The 13,818-nt window shown below is 45.5% G+C and overlaps 1 protein-coding gene across 3 annotated transcripts; it reads right to left on the reverse strand.

Annotated features, from left to right (window-relative positions):
* Positions 1-6,164: 6,164 nt before the first annotated feature.
* SMKR1 (small lysine rich protein 1) lies at positions 6,165-12,667 on the reverse strand. Of its 3 annotated transcripts, none has more exons than XM_074367075.1 (3): positions 12,551-12,667; positions 11,968-12,019; positions 6,165-6,846 (listed from the first exon to the last, which is right to left on the reverse strand). In XM_074367075.1, exons 2-3 carry the CDS (start codon positions 11,968-11,970, stop codon positions 6,652-6,654), a joined length of 198 nt encoding a protein of 65 aa, XP_074223176.1. In that variant the 5' UTR covers positions 11,971-12,019; positions 12,551-12,667; the 3' UTR covers positions 6,165-6,651. The 3 variants fall into 3 exon arrangements, with proteins under 3 accessions (XP_074223176.1, XP_074223177.1, XP_045367018.1); XM_074367076.1 differs by lacking the exon at positions 12,551-12,667 and adding an exon at positions 12,095-12,404; XM_045511062.2 differs by lacking the exon at positions 12,551-12,667 and having other exon boundaries at positions 11,968-12,396.
* Between the last annotated feature and the right edge of the window lie 1,151 nt (positions 12,668-13,818).

The raw sequence follows: 13,818 nt of genomic DNA on the forward strand, positions 1-13,818 counted from the left end.
ATGTGGTAAGAAATGTCAGGTCGGGAGGAAAATCAATCCCACGAAGGTCCTCACCGTAAGACAAAAGACGAGGCAGACCCCAAACCCAGCAGCGGTGGCTCTGCCGGCCTGGGCCCAGCCTCCATGCGCCGCTGGCCGTGGCCGCGACCCCGCTTCAAGCAGGCGGCCTCTCGGGCTCTCAAGGCTCAGGGACACACGCTGCATCCTCCCGCCGGCAGGGGGCGATGAGGACGCGTCGGGCGCAGACCCGGATCCCGACACCCCCAGGTTTTGGTTTGTGCGCTGCGGAAGAAGCCTCCGTTCTTCCCTTTTACATTTACTCTCATCTTCTATTTTATAGAGGAGCCTGAGACCAAGGAGGACCCTTGTCCGGAAGAACACGGTCCCTGTTCCCATTCCGAATCCGCCCTGACATCTCTGCCACGTGCAGCCCCACAGACCCCCTTTTTTTCAGATTTCCTTTCCCTTTTCGCTACCCTCCTCTCTGTTGACAGTTCCACTTCTTCCTTCTGCCCATAAATTAAAGGAGGTTGTTCTCAAGGTTCCTAACTCAGCACCTTATCTCCGCACTATGCTGACCAGAGCTTTCATTGAAGTTGAATACGTATAAACCTACATGCCTGGCCTACAGCTCTCTTCTGAGCCCTGATCCCCAACTGTACGGCATCTCCCTGAATTTTCCACGGCCACCTCATGTTCCCCAGGGAGAAGGTCTGATTCGCCTAGCTTGTGTTTTACAGCCAGGTGCCCAAACCTGGTGCAATCACAGAGGGTGGGGAGGGTGGGCAGGCTGGGGTGAGGAGGAGGAGGGAAGTGGTAGAGCACAAAGCCCAGGTGGGGCGCAAGGGGGGAAGCAACATGTAAAGGGAGACCACAGGAAGAGGAGAAGTAAAACAGCTGTAGAAGCACAGGCAGAGCTAGAAGAGAGCCAGGAGGGACGGTGTCAATCAAGGAAGCCCAGAGAAAAGAGCCTTGAGAAGAAGAGAGTGCACACAAACAGGACACTGGCTTGGCAATTACCAAATTCCATCCATTCAAAGACACGTTTTTTTCACATTTGAACACAATGTGTTGTACAACCCATGGCACTTCATTGTTCATTGGTGGTGCGTCCCCCCATCCCACCATTCTTAGTGGTACATAAAATGATGGTATGGTTTGCAATCTGTGGAATTTTGGAATTAACGGAACAATGACGGTAATCAAGAACTTTCACTGGAGCAGTGGAGGCAGAAGTCTGAGTGTAATGAGTTGAAAAGAGGACATTCCACAAAATAACTAGGTCTAGACTTCAAAAATGTCAATGTCATAAAAGACCAAAAAAAAAAAAAAAAGGCGGAATCAGTTTTAGGTGAATGGAGACTACAGAGACATGAACACAATAGGTGATCCTTGATTAGATCATTGATCAAAAAATAATCCAGCCTACTGGGATAATTAGGAAAAAATGAATATGGGCCATAAAATAATATTGTATTGATGTCAATTTCTTGACCATGAAAATCCTATTGTAGTTATGAACTAGAATGTCATTGTTCTCAGGAGCTAAAGTATTTAGGGGTGAAGGATAATGATGTATACAACTTACTTTAAAATGGTTCAGGAAAGAAAAGTGTATATATATATATATATATATATATATATATATATATATATATACACACACACACATATATATATACACACATATTTTAATATTTTTCCACATTTGTTATGTATGTAAAATACACATTGATGCATATATATTATAAATATGTGTAATATGCATCTGTAGTATATAGATATCCACAACTTAACATTTTGTCACATTTGCTCAGATTATCTGTATATAAGAAATATATGTGCACATATATGTATATGTATATATATATATGATTTATATTCTCTATGTATATAATATATATACTTATTAGATATGGAGAGAGGTGTGTGTGTGTGTACACACATACATGTGCAAATGTGACAAAATGTTAGTTCCTGAATCTAGGTCAGTGATTCTCAACTGAGGATGACTTTGCCTCCCAGATTTGGTGATATCCAGAGGCACGTTCGGTTGTCTCAGTTGAAGGGGTGTTACCAGCATCTGGTAGAGACCAGGGATGCCACGTGGGTACATGAGGCTATCTAAATTGAAATTAATTACAAGTAAGTCAAATAAACATCCAGTTCTTCAGTCTGCACTGGCCGCATTTCCCATGCTCGACAGCCACATGTGGGTGTGGCTACAGTGTTAGCAGGAATATAGAACTTCCCATGGTCACAGAAAATTCAGTGACAGGGCTGTACCCCCTGTCATAGCACTGACTACTGACTACCCACTCCAGCCACCTGAAGACTGAGCTCCATAAAAGACTGCACGTCTGTTGGCCTGATCACTGTCACCCCAGAGCCTGGCATACAGCAGCCCCTCCATAAACATTCATTAAATGACTAATGACCTGGCCAGTTCTCAACGTTACAGGCATCTCCTTTCAAAACCCGCCCCCAGACTTCAGTGAGCCCCAACCTTTGCTTTTCAAAGGTGGGGGAGCCCTTCCTTTTCTAGGCTGAGGGGAAGGAGCTGGCAGAGGGAGAGCTTGAAAGTACAGGATAAAGACTTGTCCAAAAACAAAAATACACTCTCCCACACATGGAAATATATTCCTATCACCACGTAGGAAAGAGTCCAATAATACACCAAATATACCCAAATGTTGGCAGAGCTTATCTCCAGATGTGTTCATTGGGGTGATTCTAATTACCTTCTCCGTGACGTTTGTTTTTCCAGTGTTCTCTGTGTACATTATTAAGGGGATAGTTAAGTAAGCTCTATGCCCAAAAATGGAAGGAAGGGATTCAGAAGTCAAGTGGCAGGAGGTCAGTCTAAACATGCAGTCTTCCCTGAAGACTTGGTGAGGGTGGATGGGGGCAGAAGGTTGAAGGGATCTATTTAGCCTGAGAGCCTCCGGTTCCCCGTGAAGGATGAAGCCAGGTAAGCAGCTGGGACTAGAACTGTGGTCTCCCTTTCAGCCCCGAGCCCAGTGCCTGCCAGATGTGGCTGCTGAAAACATGTTGTCGAAGGATGAAACAAAGCATAAGAGGATGGAGAAAAGGCCACAGTCCAGGGCACTGGCCCTGGCATCAGGTACTCGCCCTCACTTCCTGTATCTCCCAGGCTTTTTAGATCTTTGCTAGCTGTCATCAGCTTGTGAAAATGATACAGAACTCACATACCATAGGATTCACCATTTTAAAGTGTACAATTCAGTGGTTTTTAGTATATTCACAAGGTTGTGCGACTGTCACCACTACCAACTCCAGAACACTTCATCACCCCAAAGAGGAAGCCCTACCTATTAGTAGTCACTTCCCAGTTCCCTGTCCCCCAACAACCACTCATTTACTTTTTGACTCTCTGGATTTGCCTATTCAGGACAGTTCATATAGATGGAATTATGTAAGATGTGGCCTTCTGAGTCTGGCTTATTTCACTTAGCACAATGATTTCAAGGTTCATCCATGTTGAAGCAGGTATCAGAATGTCATTTCTTTTTATGGCCAAGTAATATTCCACTGAATGGATAGACGACATTTTGTCTAGCCATTGTTGGGGGATATTTGGGTTGTTTTCACTTGGGGCTATGATGAATATTGCTGCTACGAATGTTCAGATGGGAGTTTTTGTGTGTATATTTTCAATTCTCTTGGTCATATAACTAGGAGTGGAATTGCTGGGTATATGGTTTACAGTAACTCTACTTACAACGTTTTAAGGAACGGCCAAACAGTTTTCTATAGCAGCTGCACCATTTTACATTTCCACCAGCAACAAACAAGGGTCATGTTTTCTCCACATCTTCGCCAACACTTGTTACTATCTCTTTTTAATTACATCACCAATTTTGCAAGGGGCACGTCCATTCTAAAAAATATTCTCTATCTAAATGAAGTACCAAATCTTCCTTCCCTGTCCATGGACATTTTGCTTGTTCCTGTGGTTGCTGTTCCATGGGGTCCAGCCCCTACCCTCACTCCTAAATAGAGCCTTCATCACCAAAAGCTGCAGTAGCCTCATAGTGAGGCATCCTGCCTCCCACAGATCACATGTGGCCTGTGTGTGGACTTTCCCATCACGGCTCCTTTCATACGCTCCCCTTTGAATCCTCACCCGCAGGAAGGATCAGGATCCTGGCTGATTTGGGTTTAGGGGAAATAAAAAATAACCAGGCTCGAGGATCTGTTTTTTTATCAGAGTTCCTCCAGATGTCCTATAAATGCAGCCCTATCCTCCTCTTAATCACCTTCACAAACTGTACGATGAATGCGCTTTATTGAAACTGAAATAGAAACAGAGCTGCTCTCTGTCATGATGGAACCCGGGCATCGGCCTCCCTCCCCAGGCTGGGGGCCCCTGCAGGGTAGCATCTTCCTGGTGCCAAGAATAGGAGATGATCAATAAATTATTAAAATGAGATAATTTTGTTTAAATTTTAAATGGAGTGTTTCACAAAAAAATCTGAATTTCAAAGTAAAATGTGCCACAACTTTTCTATGGCTCACATGTGAGAGTTCTCATGTACGATACCACCATCGTAGCTATATAATTTAAAGCTCCTAACAGCGTCTCAGAACGCCTGTGCTCCAATGAGCATAAGACTAAACTAGACTTTAGCTACTCTACTAAAACCTGGGGAGAAATCTGCAGCACCGACGTGCCCCATCCAGTCAGATCAGCACTTCCTCTATTCCGATGCTGAAAATCCTTCCTGCTCATCATTTAACCACCTCAGAAGAAGAAAGCATTTCCACTTCCAGATGATCTCCTAAGCCCGTAAAAGTCTGCTGACTGGCACATCTCTGCTCTCCCCTCAACATGTCGTCTGTGCTGTGACAAGATCAGAAGGCAGAGCTGCAGATGCCACCTCCCCAATGTGCCAATAAACATAGCTGCTTAGACACAAGCTCTTGAATTCAAGTGAGGCAGAGGAGGGTCTTAGACATCCTACAAGTTCATTGGCTCAACAAGCCTTTTAGCATCTGGTGAGGCAGAGTTAACTTGAGCAGTGCTTCTCCAAGGGTCTGGTCCAGCAGCAGCACAACCTGGGAGAATAGTGGAAAAGCAAATTCTCGCATCCCATCCTTCCTACTGGGTAGGGCCCAGCATTCTGTGCTTTGACAAGTCCTCAGGTGATCATGGTGCGAGCTTAGTTGCAGAAGGACTGGACTAGAGTTGGTGTGTCTACAAACAGAAACCGCTCGGATCCAGCCCAGTGGTCTCCAGCTGAGTGGGAAGGTGGCCCTGTTTGCCAGGCCTGGAAACAGAACAGAAAGGGCCCCTTCAGGATACAGGGAGCACCAACCTCACCCTACTGAGGGCTCCTTTGGCAACAGCTAAGGGCTCACACTGAGTCTACACAAACGATACAGCCAGACATACGTCACCCCCAACAAACTCACGTGGGTTCCAAGCACCCCACTTCTCTGCTACAAAGATTCACATGATTGCCTTTTTTCTCTGATATTTATGAAGTCCTGTGTCCTGGGTTGCAGCCTTCCTTAGCAAGCTTTGTGAACTTTTGAGATCCCACAAGGCAGCCTGTGACATCGTGAAAAGTAATTCCAACAAACTAGACACCTGTCTCTGGACAGGTGCTGCCTGGAGGAATTAGCTTCGAGCTCAGAACTGTGAATGGAGACAACAGTGCAGGTGTCAGCGCCGGGGGAGGTAGTGAGATGTGCCAGGAGACAGAGCAGAAGGCAGGGGTGGGATGCTAAGTGATGCAGAGATGGTGCTTTTACTTAAAAATACCTTTCCTTCCAAGTTTCGCATTTGAGGCTTTTAGGCCTTTGGGGCCGAGGAGAACGAACTGTGGTTTTCTCTCTTAAGTGTCTCTGTACAGGCTGGGGAGATCCAAGGCAACTCTGTAAGTCAGGGTCAGCCAAGTTTAAGAGAAAGGCTGCAGGTGGGAAGAAGATGTGAGTGTGGAGAAAAAGAGGGAGAGGAGTCGAGTGTAAGAAAAAGAAGAGGAGGGCGAGGGCTGACCTGCCCTCTTTTCCCTGCGCCCCAATCATTGATGCTGTGGGCTTGTGTGAGCCACTGTCCCTACACCCTAGCAGGGTCAGAGCAGGAATGACAACCGTGGTCTCCACCAGTGGCTAATTCAAATCAGACAAGAGTTAGGCTGTTGAGAAGAAAATTATAGAAACAAAATATTTATTATTTTTCCTAAAAAAGACAAAGAAAGGAAACTACCCAAAAGAGGGAGGTTCATAAGCAAATCCTGTGCTTTTCTAAATAACATGCCCCCACTGGCAAAAGAAAACAACTCATGCAAGCTAGAACTGCCTTTGGAGAGCAAGGTTTAATTCTGACCCAGAATTATAGTAACTTTTGAAAGTTCTGTCAAAGCAACCACGCTATTTGGAAATTACTCAGACTTCTTTTCTTCCCTCCTTAGCTTCTGAAGAACGGGAGTGGCTCACCTGACCTGGGTTTAGCTAAGGAAGTAAAATGCATTTCTTTATCATCAACTACCACAGAAAAGCGCATTTAGCTTGCATCTCAAATTGTCTTCAGGAGAGTCTATTTTGCTTGCAACACTGGTATTATTCTGCCTTCTCTTCCCCAAGTGCTGTTCTCTGCAATAGAGAGGAGCTGGGAGACGCTCTGGCTTAGGTCTTGTTTTTCCCCTTCTTGGACTTGGCAGCGCCTGGCCAGCGGAAGCCGCGCAGGTGCAGGCAGTCGGCCACGTTGTGGGCGATATAGTAGAGGTTGAGCATTGCGGCGGGGCTGAATATGTCCACTTCTGGTTTCTTCTGCTTCTTCTCGCGGGACTTGCCCCGGCCTTTTCTTTTCCCTTTACCTGGCTTTCAAAGACAAGGACGTATACGGGGCAAAAATTAGTTTTTATAACCTTGACATAATTTTCCACATTTCCCACCAAACTGACGGGGAAAAGAATTCCTAAAAGGAAAAAACTGCGACCACAACAGAACCTTTTGCCTGGAGTGGGAGGAGAAGTCACACACAACCTAATGCCTAGCAGGCCCCCCAGATTAACAGAGGCCCAACCTAACGCAACCAATGTCTGGACCTTGTTTTCATTCTGATTAGGACAAACAAGCTGTGAAAAAGACTTTTTTGGGGCAATTGAGGATTTGACAATATCAAGGAATTACTCATTCTACTAAGTCTGACAAGGCATTGAGTCATGGAAGAAAACGTTCACACGTTTCAGAGAGGCACACTACAATCTGCAGGATGAGATGGAAGCAAGCCTGAGATTTGCTTTGAAATACTACACCTTTCTTCTCCTTCCTCCAGCTCCCAAATGAGGGACAGACAAAGCAAAGGTGGCAAAATGCTTATAATTTCTGAATCTGAGATATGGGGGATTCATTTCATTAGTCTATTTTTGTGCCTGTTTGGAAATTTTCCTAATAAAAATCAAATGAAAACATATTAGATAATCAGGATCAAATATACGTTTTGGCACTTGTGTGACTCTACCTCATTAAGCAGTCACAGGGATTAAGTGGGACAGGAATATACAGCACTTAGCCGGGGGCTGCCATGAAGTACGCACTCGGTACATGTACATGCTGCTATCACCTTTATCACCATTAATCCTCAGAGCTGTGTTTCAAGGGAGGTAGGTATTATTTCTGTCTTAAAAATGGAAAAGAAGAGACTCAGCGAAGTCACTGTGCAAACCGGCACCCACCAGGCTCAGTGCCTGTGCTAGCCCTGCCACCAGGCTGCTGGGTGAACGCCCTCTGGGCAAAGGAATGGATACTACCCTCAGCGGGGAATAAACTATCTCCGAAGTTTTGCTGGAGCTGCACAAAGCTGAGTGGATTTCTCTATGTCCTATGGCCCACACATACAGAAGACAACAGGTGGAAGTTTGTTATTTAGAAAGTGTCTCTTCTAGGCAAGGGAAAGGAGGAGTGTAGTAAGCCATGAAGGATGCCTGCAAAGGCTAAATGTTTGTGTGAAATAGATGTCCTGTTCATAGCATCTCACTTTAAAAATGTCCCAAGCTAAACAAAGAGAAACATAGTCAGTGTATTAAAAACCCAAAAGTATATTTTTATTAAGTGAAATGGAGGACGCTCCTAGATACCAAGCCCAGGAATGAAGACGAGATGTATCTTGTTGACATAGTGGCCCAGCTTCTGAGAGGAAACCCAAATGAAGAGAAACAACACGGAGCCCCATATGATAACTGCACCCGCTGATAAAGCATCCCTTAGGTTACAGGATGGACACTGCCAAAAGCTCTTAAAGATTTTAAGTCTTGGCTTCCTTTCTGATTTTATACATTTTTTGTGTGTCAAACACACTTACCTGGAATAATTGCAAAAAGTGCATGTCTTCACATTACTATATCTAAAATAAATAAACAAGGACCTACTGTATGGCACAGGGAACTATATTCAATTTCTTGTAGTAATATATAACAGAAAAGAATCTGAAAAGAAAAAATACATATGCATGTATATGTATAACTGAATCACTCTGCTGTACACCTGAAATATTGTAAATTAACTACATTTCAATAATTTTTTTTAAAAAGTGCTTGTCAATCTTTAAAATGGTTTGAGAACAAAGATTCTCACAAAAGTTTGAGTTTTTTTATTGAAAGTTCTCATCTTTTGGTAGAAGATTCTAAAATTCATATGGAAATGCAAAGGACTTGGAAAAAGAAGAACAAAGCTGAAGGAATAATGCTACCTTATTTCAAGAATTACTAGAAAGCTACAGGATCCAGACAATATGATATTGGTGTTAAGGTAGATAGATGAATAGAATAAAGAATCCAGAAATAGATCCACACATACACAAACAACTGATGCAACTGATCTTCAACAAAAGTGCCAAAGCAATTCAGTGGAGCAAGGATGATCTCTTCAATACATGGTGCTGGAAAAATGAATATCCATTTCAAAAAAAATGAACTTTGATTCATACTGGCACCGTATGCAAAAATTAAGTCAAAATGGCTCACAGACCTAATTAGAAAAATCCAAACTATAAAACTTATAGATGCAAATAGAGGAAAAAACCTTTGTGTCCTTGGGTTAGGCAAAGATTTCGTGGGTATGACATCCAAATTGATGTCTGTAAAAGAAAAAAAATTGTTAAATTCACCACCAAAATTAAAACGTGTGCTCTTCAAAAGATAACATTAGGAAAATGAAAAGCAAAGCCACAGATTGGGAGAAAATATTTGCAAATAATCCTTGAATATGGTGATGGCTTAATGGGTGTATATGCCAAACTTAACAAACTATACATTTTAAATATGTGCAATCTATTGTATATCAATTATACATCAATAAATCTGTTAAGAAATTATTATAAGGGAATGACATTTTTCAGTTTCTGAGCTAGTTGGGTTGGCTGAATACAACCCCATGGGTCTTGGCTGTTCTGGTCTCAGAACACAGAGCTCCCGACTTAAAAGTCTCCAAACTCCTTAATGAAGACCAATTTGGCTCGAGACACACTGGCCTGCCTTCTAGTTCCCAAACTCGCTAAGCTCCTGCCTGCTCCCTCCTTTTCCTGCAGATCTTCATAGGGGGCATAATTTGTCTCTTATCTTTGTGCTGGCCTCTGCTCAAATACCTCTTCAGAAAAACCTCCCAGACATCACACCTATATTCTATCTATAACTAGGGTGACCATATAACTTACTGTCAAACCAAGACAAGTCAACAAACATTAACAAACATCAACTGGGACTGTCTTGGGGCAAAGGGGGAGGAGGTACAGATGGTCTCCCAACAACCCTCCCAGCAGTACCTTCCTCTCCTTACCCTAAGCATTCTTCACTATTTAATTGTATTTTTTTGTTTATGTGTTTACTGTATGTTTTCCTAACCAGAGCTTTTGTCTATGTCTGGCACATTGTCGGGATGAATAAAATATGCCTAGTGAATAAAATGCAACTCGGGTGCAATGCAGACAAATGATTTAGAAAGCAAATGTGTATTTCTCCTTTTCTGGATTTTAAGATGCCTCCTTCATTCAACGAATACTTAACAAATATTTCCTGTGCATGAGGCCCCATATTAGATGGAGAGCAAAGCAGATCTGGGCCTCCGCCCTCAAGAGACTTACAGTCCAGTGACGGGGGAAATCACAAACATATTTACTTACCAACTCTGCTGTGAAGGAGAGCCCAGGGTACATGGCATTATGATGACATTGGGTGGGTGGGGGAGTGACCTAGTCTGAGATAAGGAAGAAGGGTTCCTGAGGAATGGCCTTTGGGCTGAGGGCTAGGGAATTCCCAAGCATAGCAAACAGCCTGTCAAGTTAAATGGACCAAAAAAAAAAAAAAAATGTCAAAGTGGTCAGCTCATAGGCAACAACCACAGAGGCAGTGAAAGGAGCTGAGGCTGGAAAGGTAGGCAGGCTGCAGCTCTGGCCTGCGGGCCTTGTAAGCTAAGATATTTGACCTTTATCCAAGGAGCAGTGAGAAGCCATCAGCTTAAATGGCTTTACTTATTAAACCATTCTGCTTCAGTTCCCTGGTCTCTGAAAGAAAATGGCAGTGTTGACCACAGGAAGTAACCGGGGAATGACTTAAATTTAAAATCAAGAGATATTTATTTAGTGCTTTTACACACAACGAACTGGAAGCAACACAGGTTTAACAAACACATTTCTATACTACAGTCTAATGGGAGGTGAGCAGTAAGGCTCTCCAAGGCCAAATAGGCAAGGCACCATAAGTGCGGTGCAGAGAGCTATGGGCACTTAGGGAGCAATGGGGGAGCAGGAGGTAGTTCAGAGATGGTCGGTCTTTAAGTAGATCGATAGTTCAAGATGGGGCAGGTGCAGAAGGCTTCCAGAAGAATGTGGGTCTAGGTGGAATGGGGTTTTGTTTTTGTTTTTAAAGCAGAGAAGATAATATGGTAGCTAAAGCTCAAGAGGTTGAGGCCCCTTTACCAAGGGCTCTGAGCACCAAGCTCAAGCAGAGCAGTGGCTAGTTCAGCGGACAGTACAAGTCCCAGAGGACCTGGGGTGGGGGCTACAATGTCACAGCCCTTCAGGGATGATCAGACTGGCAGGGAAGGAGATCAAAGGAGATGGACAGCCGGTGGACAGTGATAGCCAGCTACTGCCAGAATCCAGGAGCTGGTAGTAAGGAGGGCCTAACAGCGGCAGTGAAGGTGGGAGGCAGGCCCCAAGAGACTAGATGAGGGCTAGGAACAGGAATGCTTGCAAGTCTGAGGCCACGAGAATGAATGTGCCGTTGGGAAGAGCTGAGATGGTAGTAGTTAAAAGAGCTGGATTTTGAACACAGTATGAAAAGGCTCTCTAGTGGAGAGACCCAGCGGGAAGTTGGAAATGGCAGTTTGGCGATTCAGCGAGGTTTCGTTTACATTGGAGCTCTGTAAGCCAACGACTTGGAATTTAGGTGTAAGTAAGGATGTTGCAAGTTTTCCCAGGCATAAAATGCAAGAACTCCCCGCACAAAAGTTCTCCACCAAAGCCCTTCCTCAAAATGGGGTTGGAAGGTAGAATCACTCTCTAGAGCGGGCACTCCAAGTTGCACCAGGGCTCATTTTGTATTTCCTTAACCCACAGAGAAGAATCCCACATGGGCCCCTGGGCGGCGACAGCAGAAGCTAAGTGCATGGCCAGTCTCTGTTGGTGTGCACTGGCGCCCACGGCATTTTCTGGGTGTGAAAGTTGTTCAACAGAACCAAGGGACTTCAACCAACTCGCAAATAAGGGCTTAGCCTGATTCTGCGGTTGCTGTCCCGTTCGGCGGCACAGCCCACCTAGGAAACCCCGCTCCCCTTTCATCTTTACCCCAAGTGTACAGATCACTGGGTTGGACACTACCCACAACGGAAATCTCGTGACGCGGGCAATAAATCTTAGTAAAGCTTGCCTCTAGGAGGCAAACGGTATTAATTAATTTAACAAAAGCATCGTAACCTCTTATACTAAAGTAAGACGTGTATTACCATAGCAATGCTTTCTCAGTTGAGCAGGTGAGTGTGGCATATGTTTCAAATCCTGAAATAAAGAGAGAGACCCCAGTTCTCCGCATCGCCTGGGGGCGACGCCCCCGCGCCCATTCCTGCGGCTCACCCGGCTGCCACCTCCACACTCGCCAGTGAACCGCCGCAGGCCCGGGACCTCGCCACGCTTCTCAGGAGCCCGCTCCCGCGGCGCTGCGCGAGGAGGCCGAGGCACTCCGGGGAGCCCGCCGCGGTGAGGGGGGGCCGCCGACCACCGACCTGGGCTGGAGCACCCGCCGCACCGAGAGTGCGGGCTGCACGCCTCGGGGGCTGGGGCACCGGGCTCGCGGGCGCCGCAGGGCCGCGCGCACAAATGCCCGGCGGCGCGCGCCGCGGGGGCGGGGCCGCGCAGTGTTTATCTGTTGCCAGGACACCGGGGCCTGGCGCCCGGCCGTTGAGCCGAGTCCCGCCCGCCCAACCCGCGCACCGAGCCCGAGCCCGCGCCCGCCTTCCTGAGACCGCCGCGGTCCCCGCTGGCCGCGCCGCGCTGGCTGGGTCATTTCACATCGCGCGACGGCGACCAAACCTGCGAGCGCCTGGAACCCGGGCTCGGCGGGGGGCGACTGGCTTCGGGCGACGGGGTGGGCGCAGGCGAGCTCCGGGCCAGACCCCTTGGGGCGAGCGGCGGGCAGCGGGCGGTGGGCCGCGTGTGTGGTACTGACCTTGGAGTGGGCGGACTCTGCTGTGCGTGCGAGCTCGGCCACTCACTGGCTGACCTTGGTGAAGTTATCCAAGACCCCATGACCTTTTTCGGAAAATGAGATAAAGCCTTTGAGTGTTGAAGTGAAAATAACACGGGGAAAAGTTTGTAAAAGAGCCTGTAATAATACAAACATTATAAAATGTTTGTAAAAAGGCCTGAAAAAAGTTCTTACACCCGACGTGGGATTAGGCAAGAAAGGATACAGTAGCTGCAGTTTCGCCTCCCAACCTTGAGTTCATCCTGACATCATCCTCCCTGCAGAAGAATACAGTTTGGGAGTTAGGACCCTCATTTTTATGACTCATTCCTTTTTATTCAAGTTATTAGGCATCTGTCATGTGCCTGACACTCAGTTCTAGGGCCTGGGAATTCAGCCATGAATGCAACAAAGTTCTTCCCTTTTTTAGAGGGGGAGGGCATGAAATGGGGAACATGGCAGACATTAAAAATGGTAGGTGCAACAGGATGTTTTACATTGAGTGTTATTAAATTGATGTGACGGCTGGCTGCTAATATTGGTGAGTGGGATGGACTTTGAAGCCATTATGCTAAGTGAAATAAGTCAGACAGAGAAAGACAAATACTGTAAGATATCACTTACATGTGGAATCTAAAAAAATACAACTAACTAGTGAACAAAGCAGAAGAAAGACTCACAGATGTAGAGAAGGAGCCAGTTACCAGTGGGAAGAGGGAAGGGGGAGGGGCAAAATGGAGATGGAGGATTAAGAGGTACAAACTATCAGGTATAAAATAAGCTACAAGGATATATATTGTACAACATGGAGGATGTAGCCAGCATTTTATAGTAACTATAAATGCAGTATAACTTAAAAATTGTGAATCACTATCGTATGCCTGTAACATATAATATTGTACATCAACTATACTTCAATTTAAAAATATGATATTGAAAAATAAATACATAAATAAATAAAGTTAAAAAAATTAAATTGGTGAGTGGGGAAGGTCTCTCTCAGGAGGTTTAACTGAGTTTTGGATGATAAGGAGAAGTCAGCTATGCCAAGGTCAGGGAAAAGGACATTGCAGGCCCAGGACAGGAGGAGACTGGACCCAGAAGCAGGGGTGGG

Source organism: Camelus bactrianus, chromosome 7 (genome assembly GCF_048773025.1).
Source record: "Camelus bactrianus isolate YW-2024 breed Bactrian camel chromosome 7, ASM4877302v1, whole genome shotgun sequence".
Classification (NCBI taxonomy): domain Eukaryota; kingdom Metazoa; phylum Chordata; class Mammalia; order Artiodactyla; family Camelidae; genus Camelus; species Camelus bactrianus.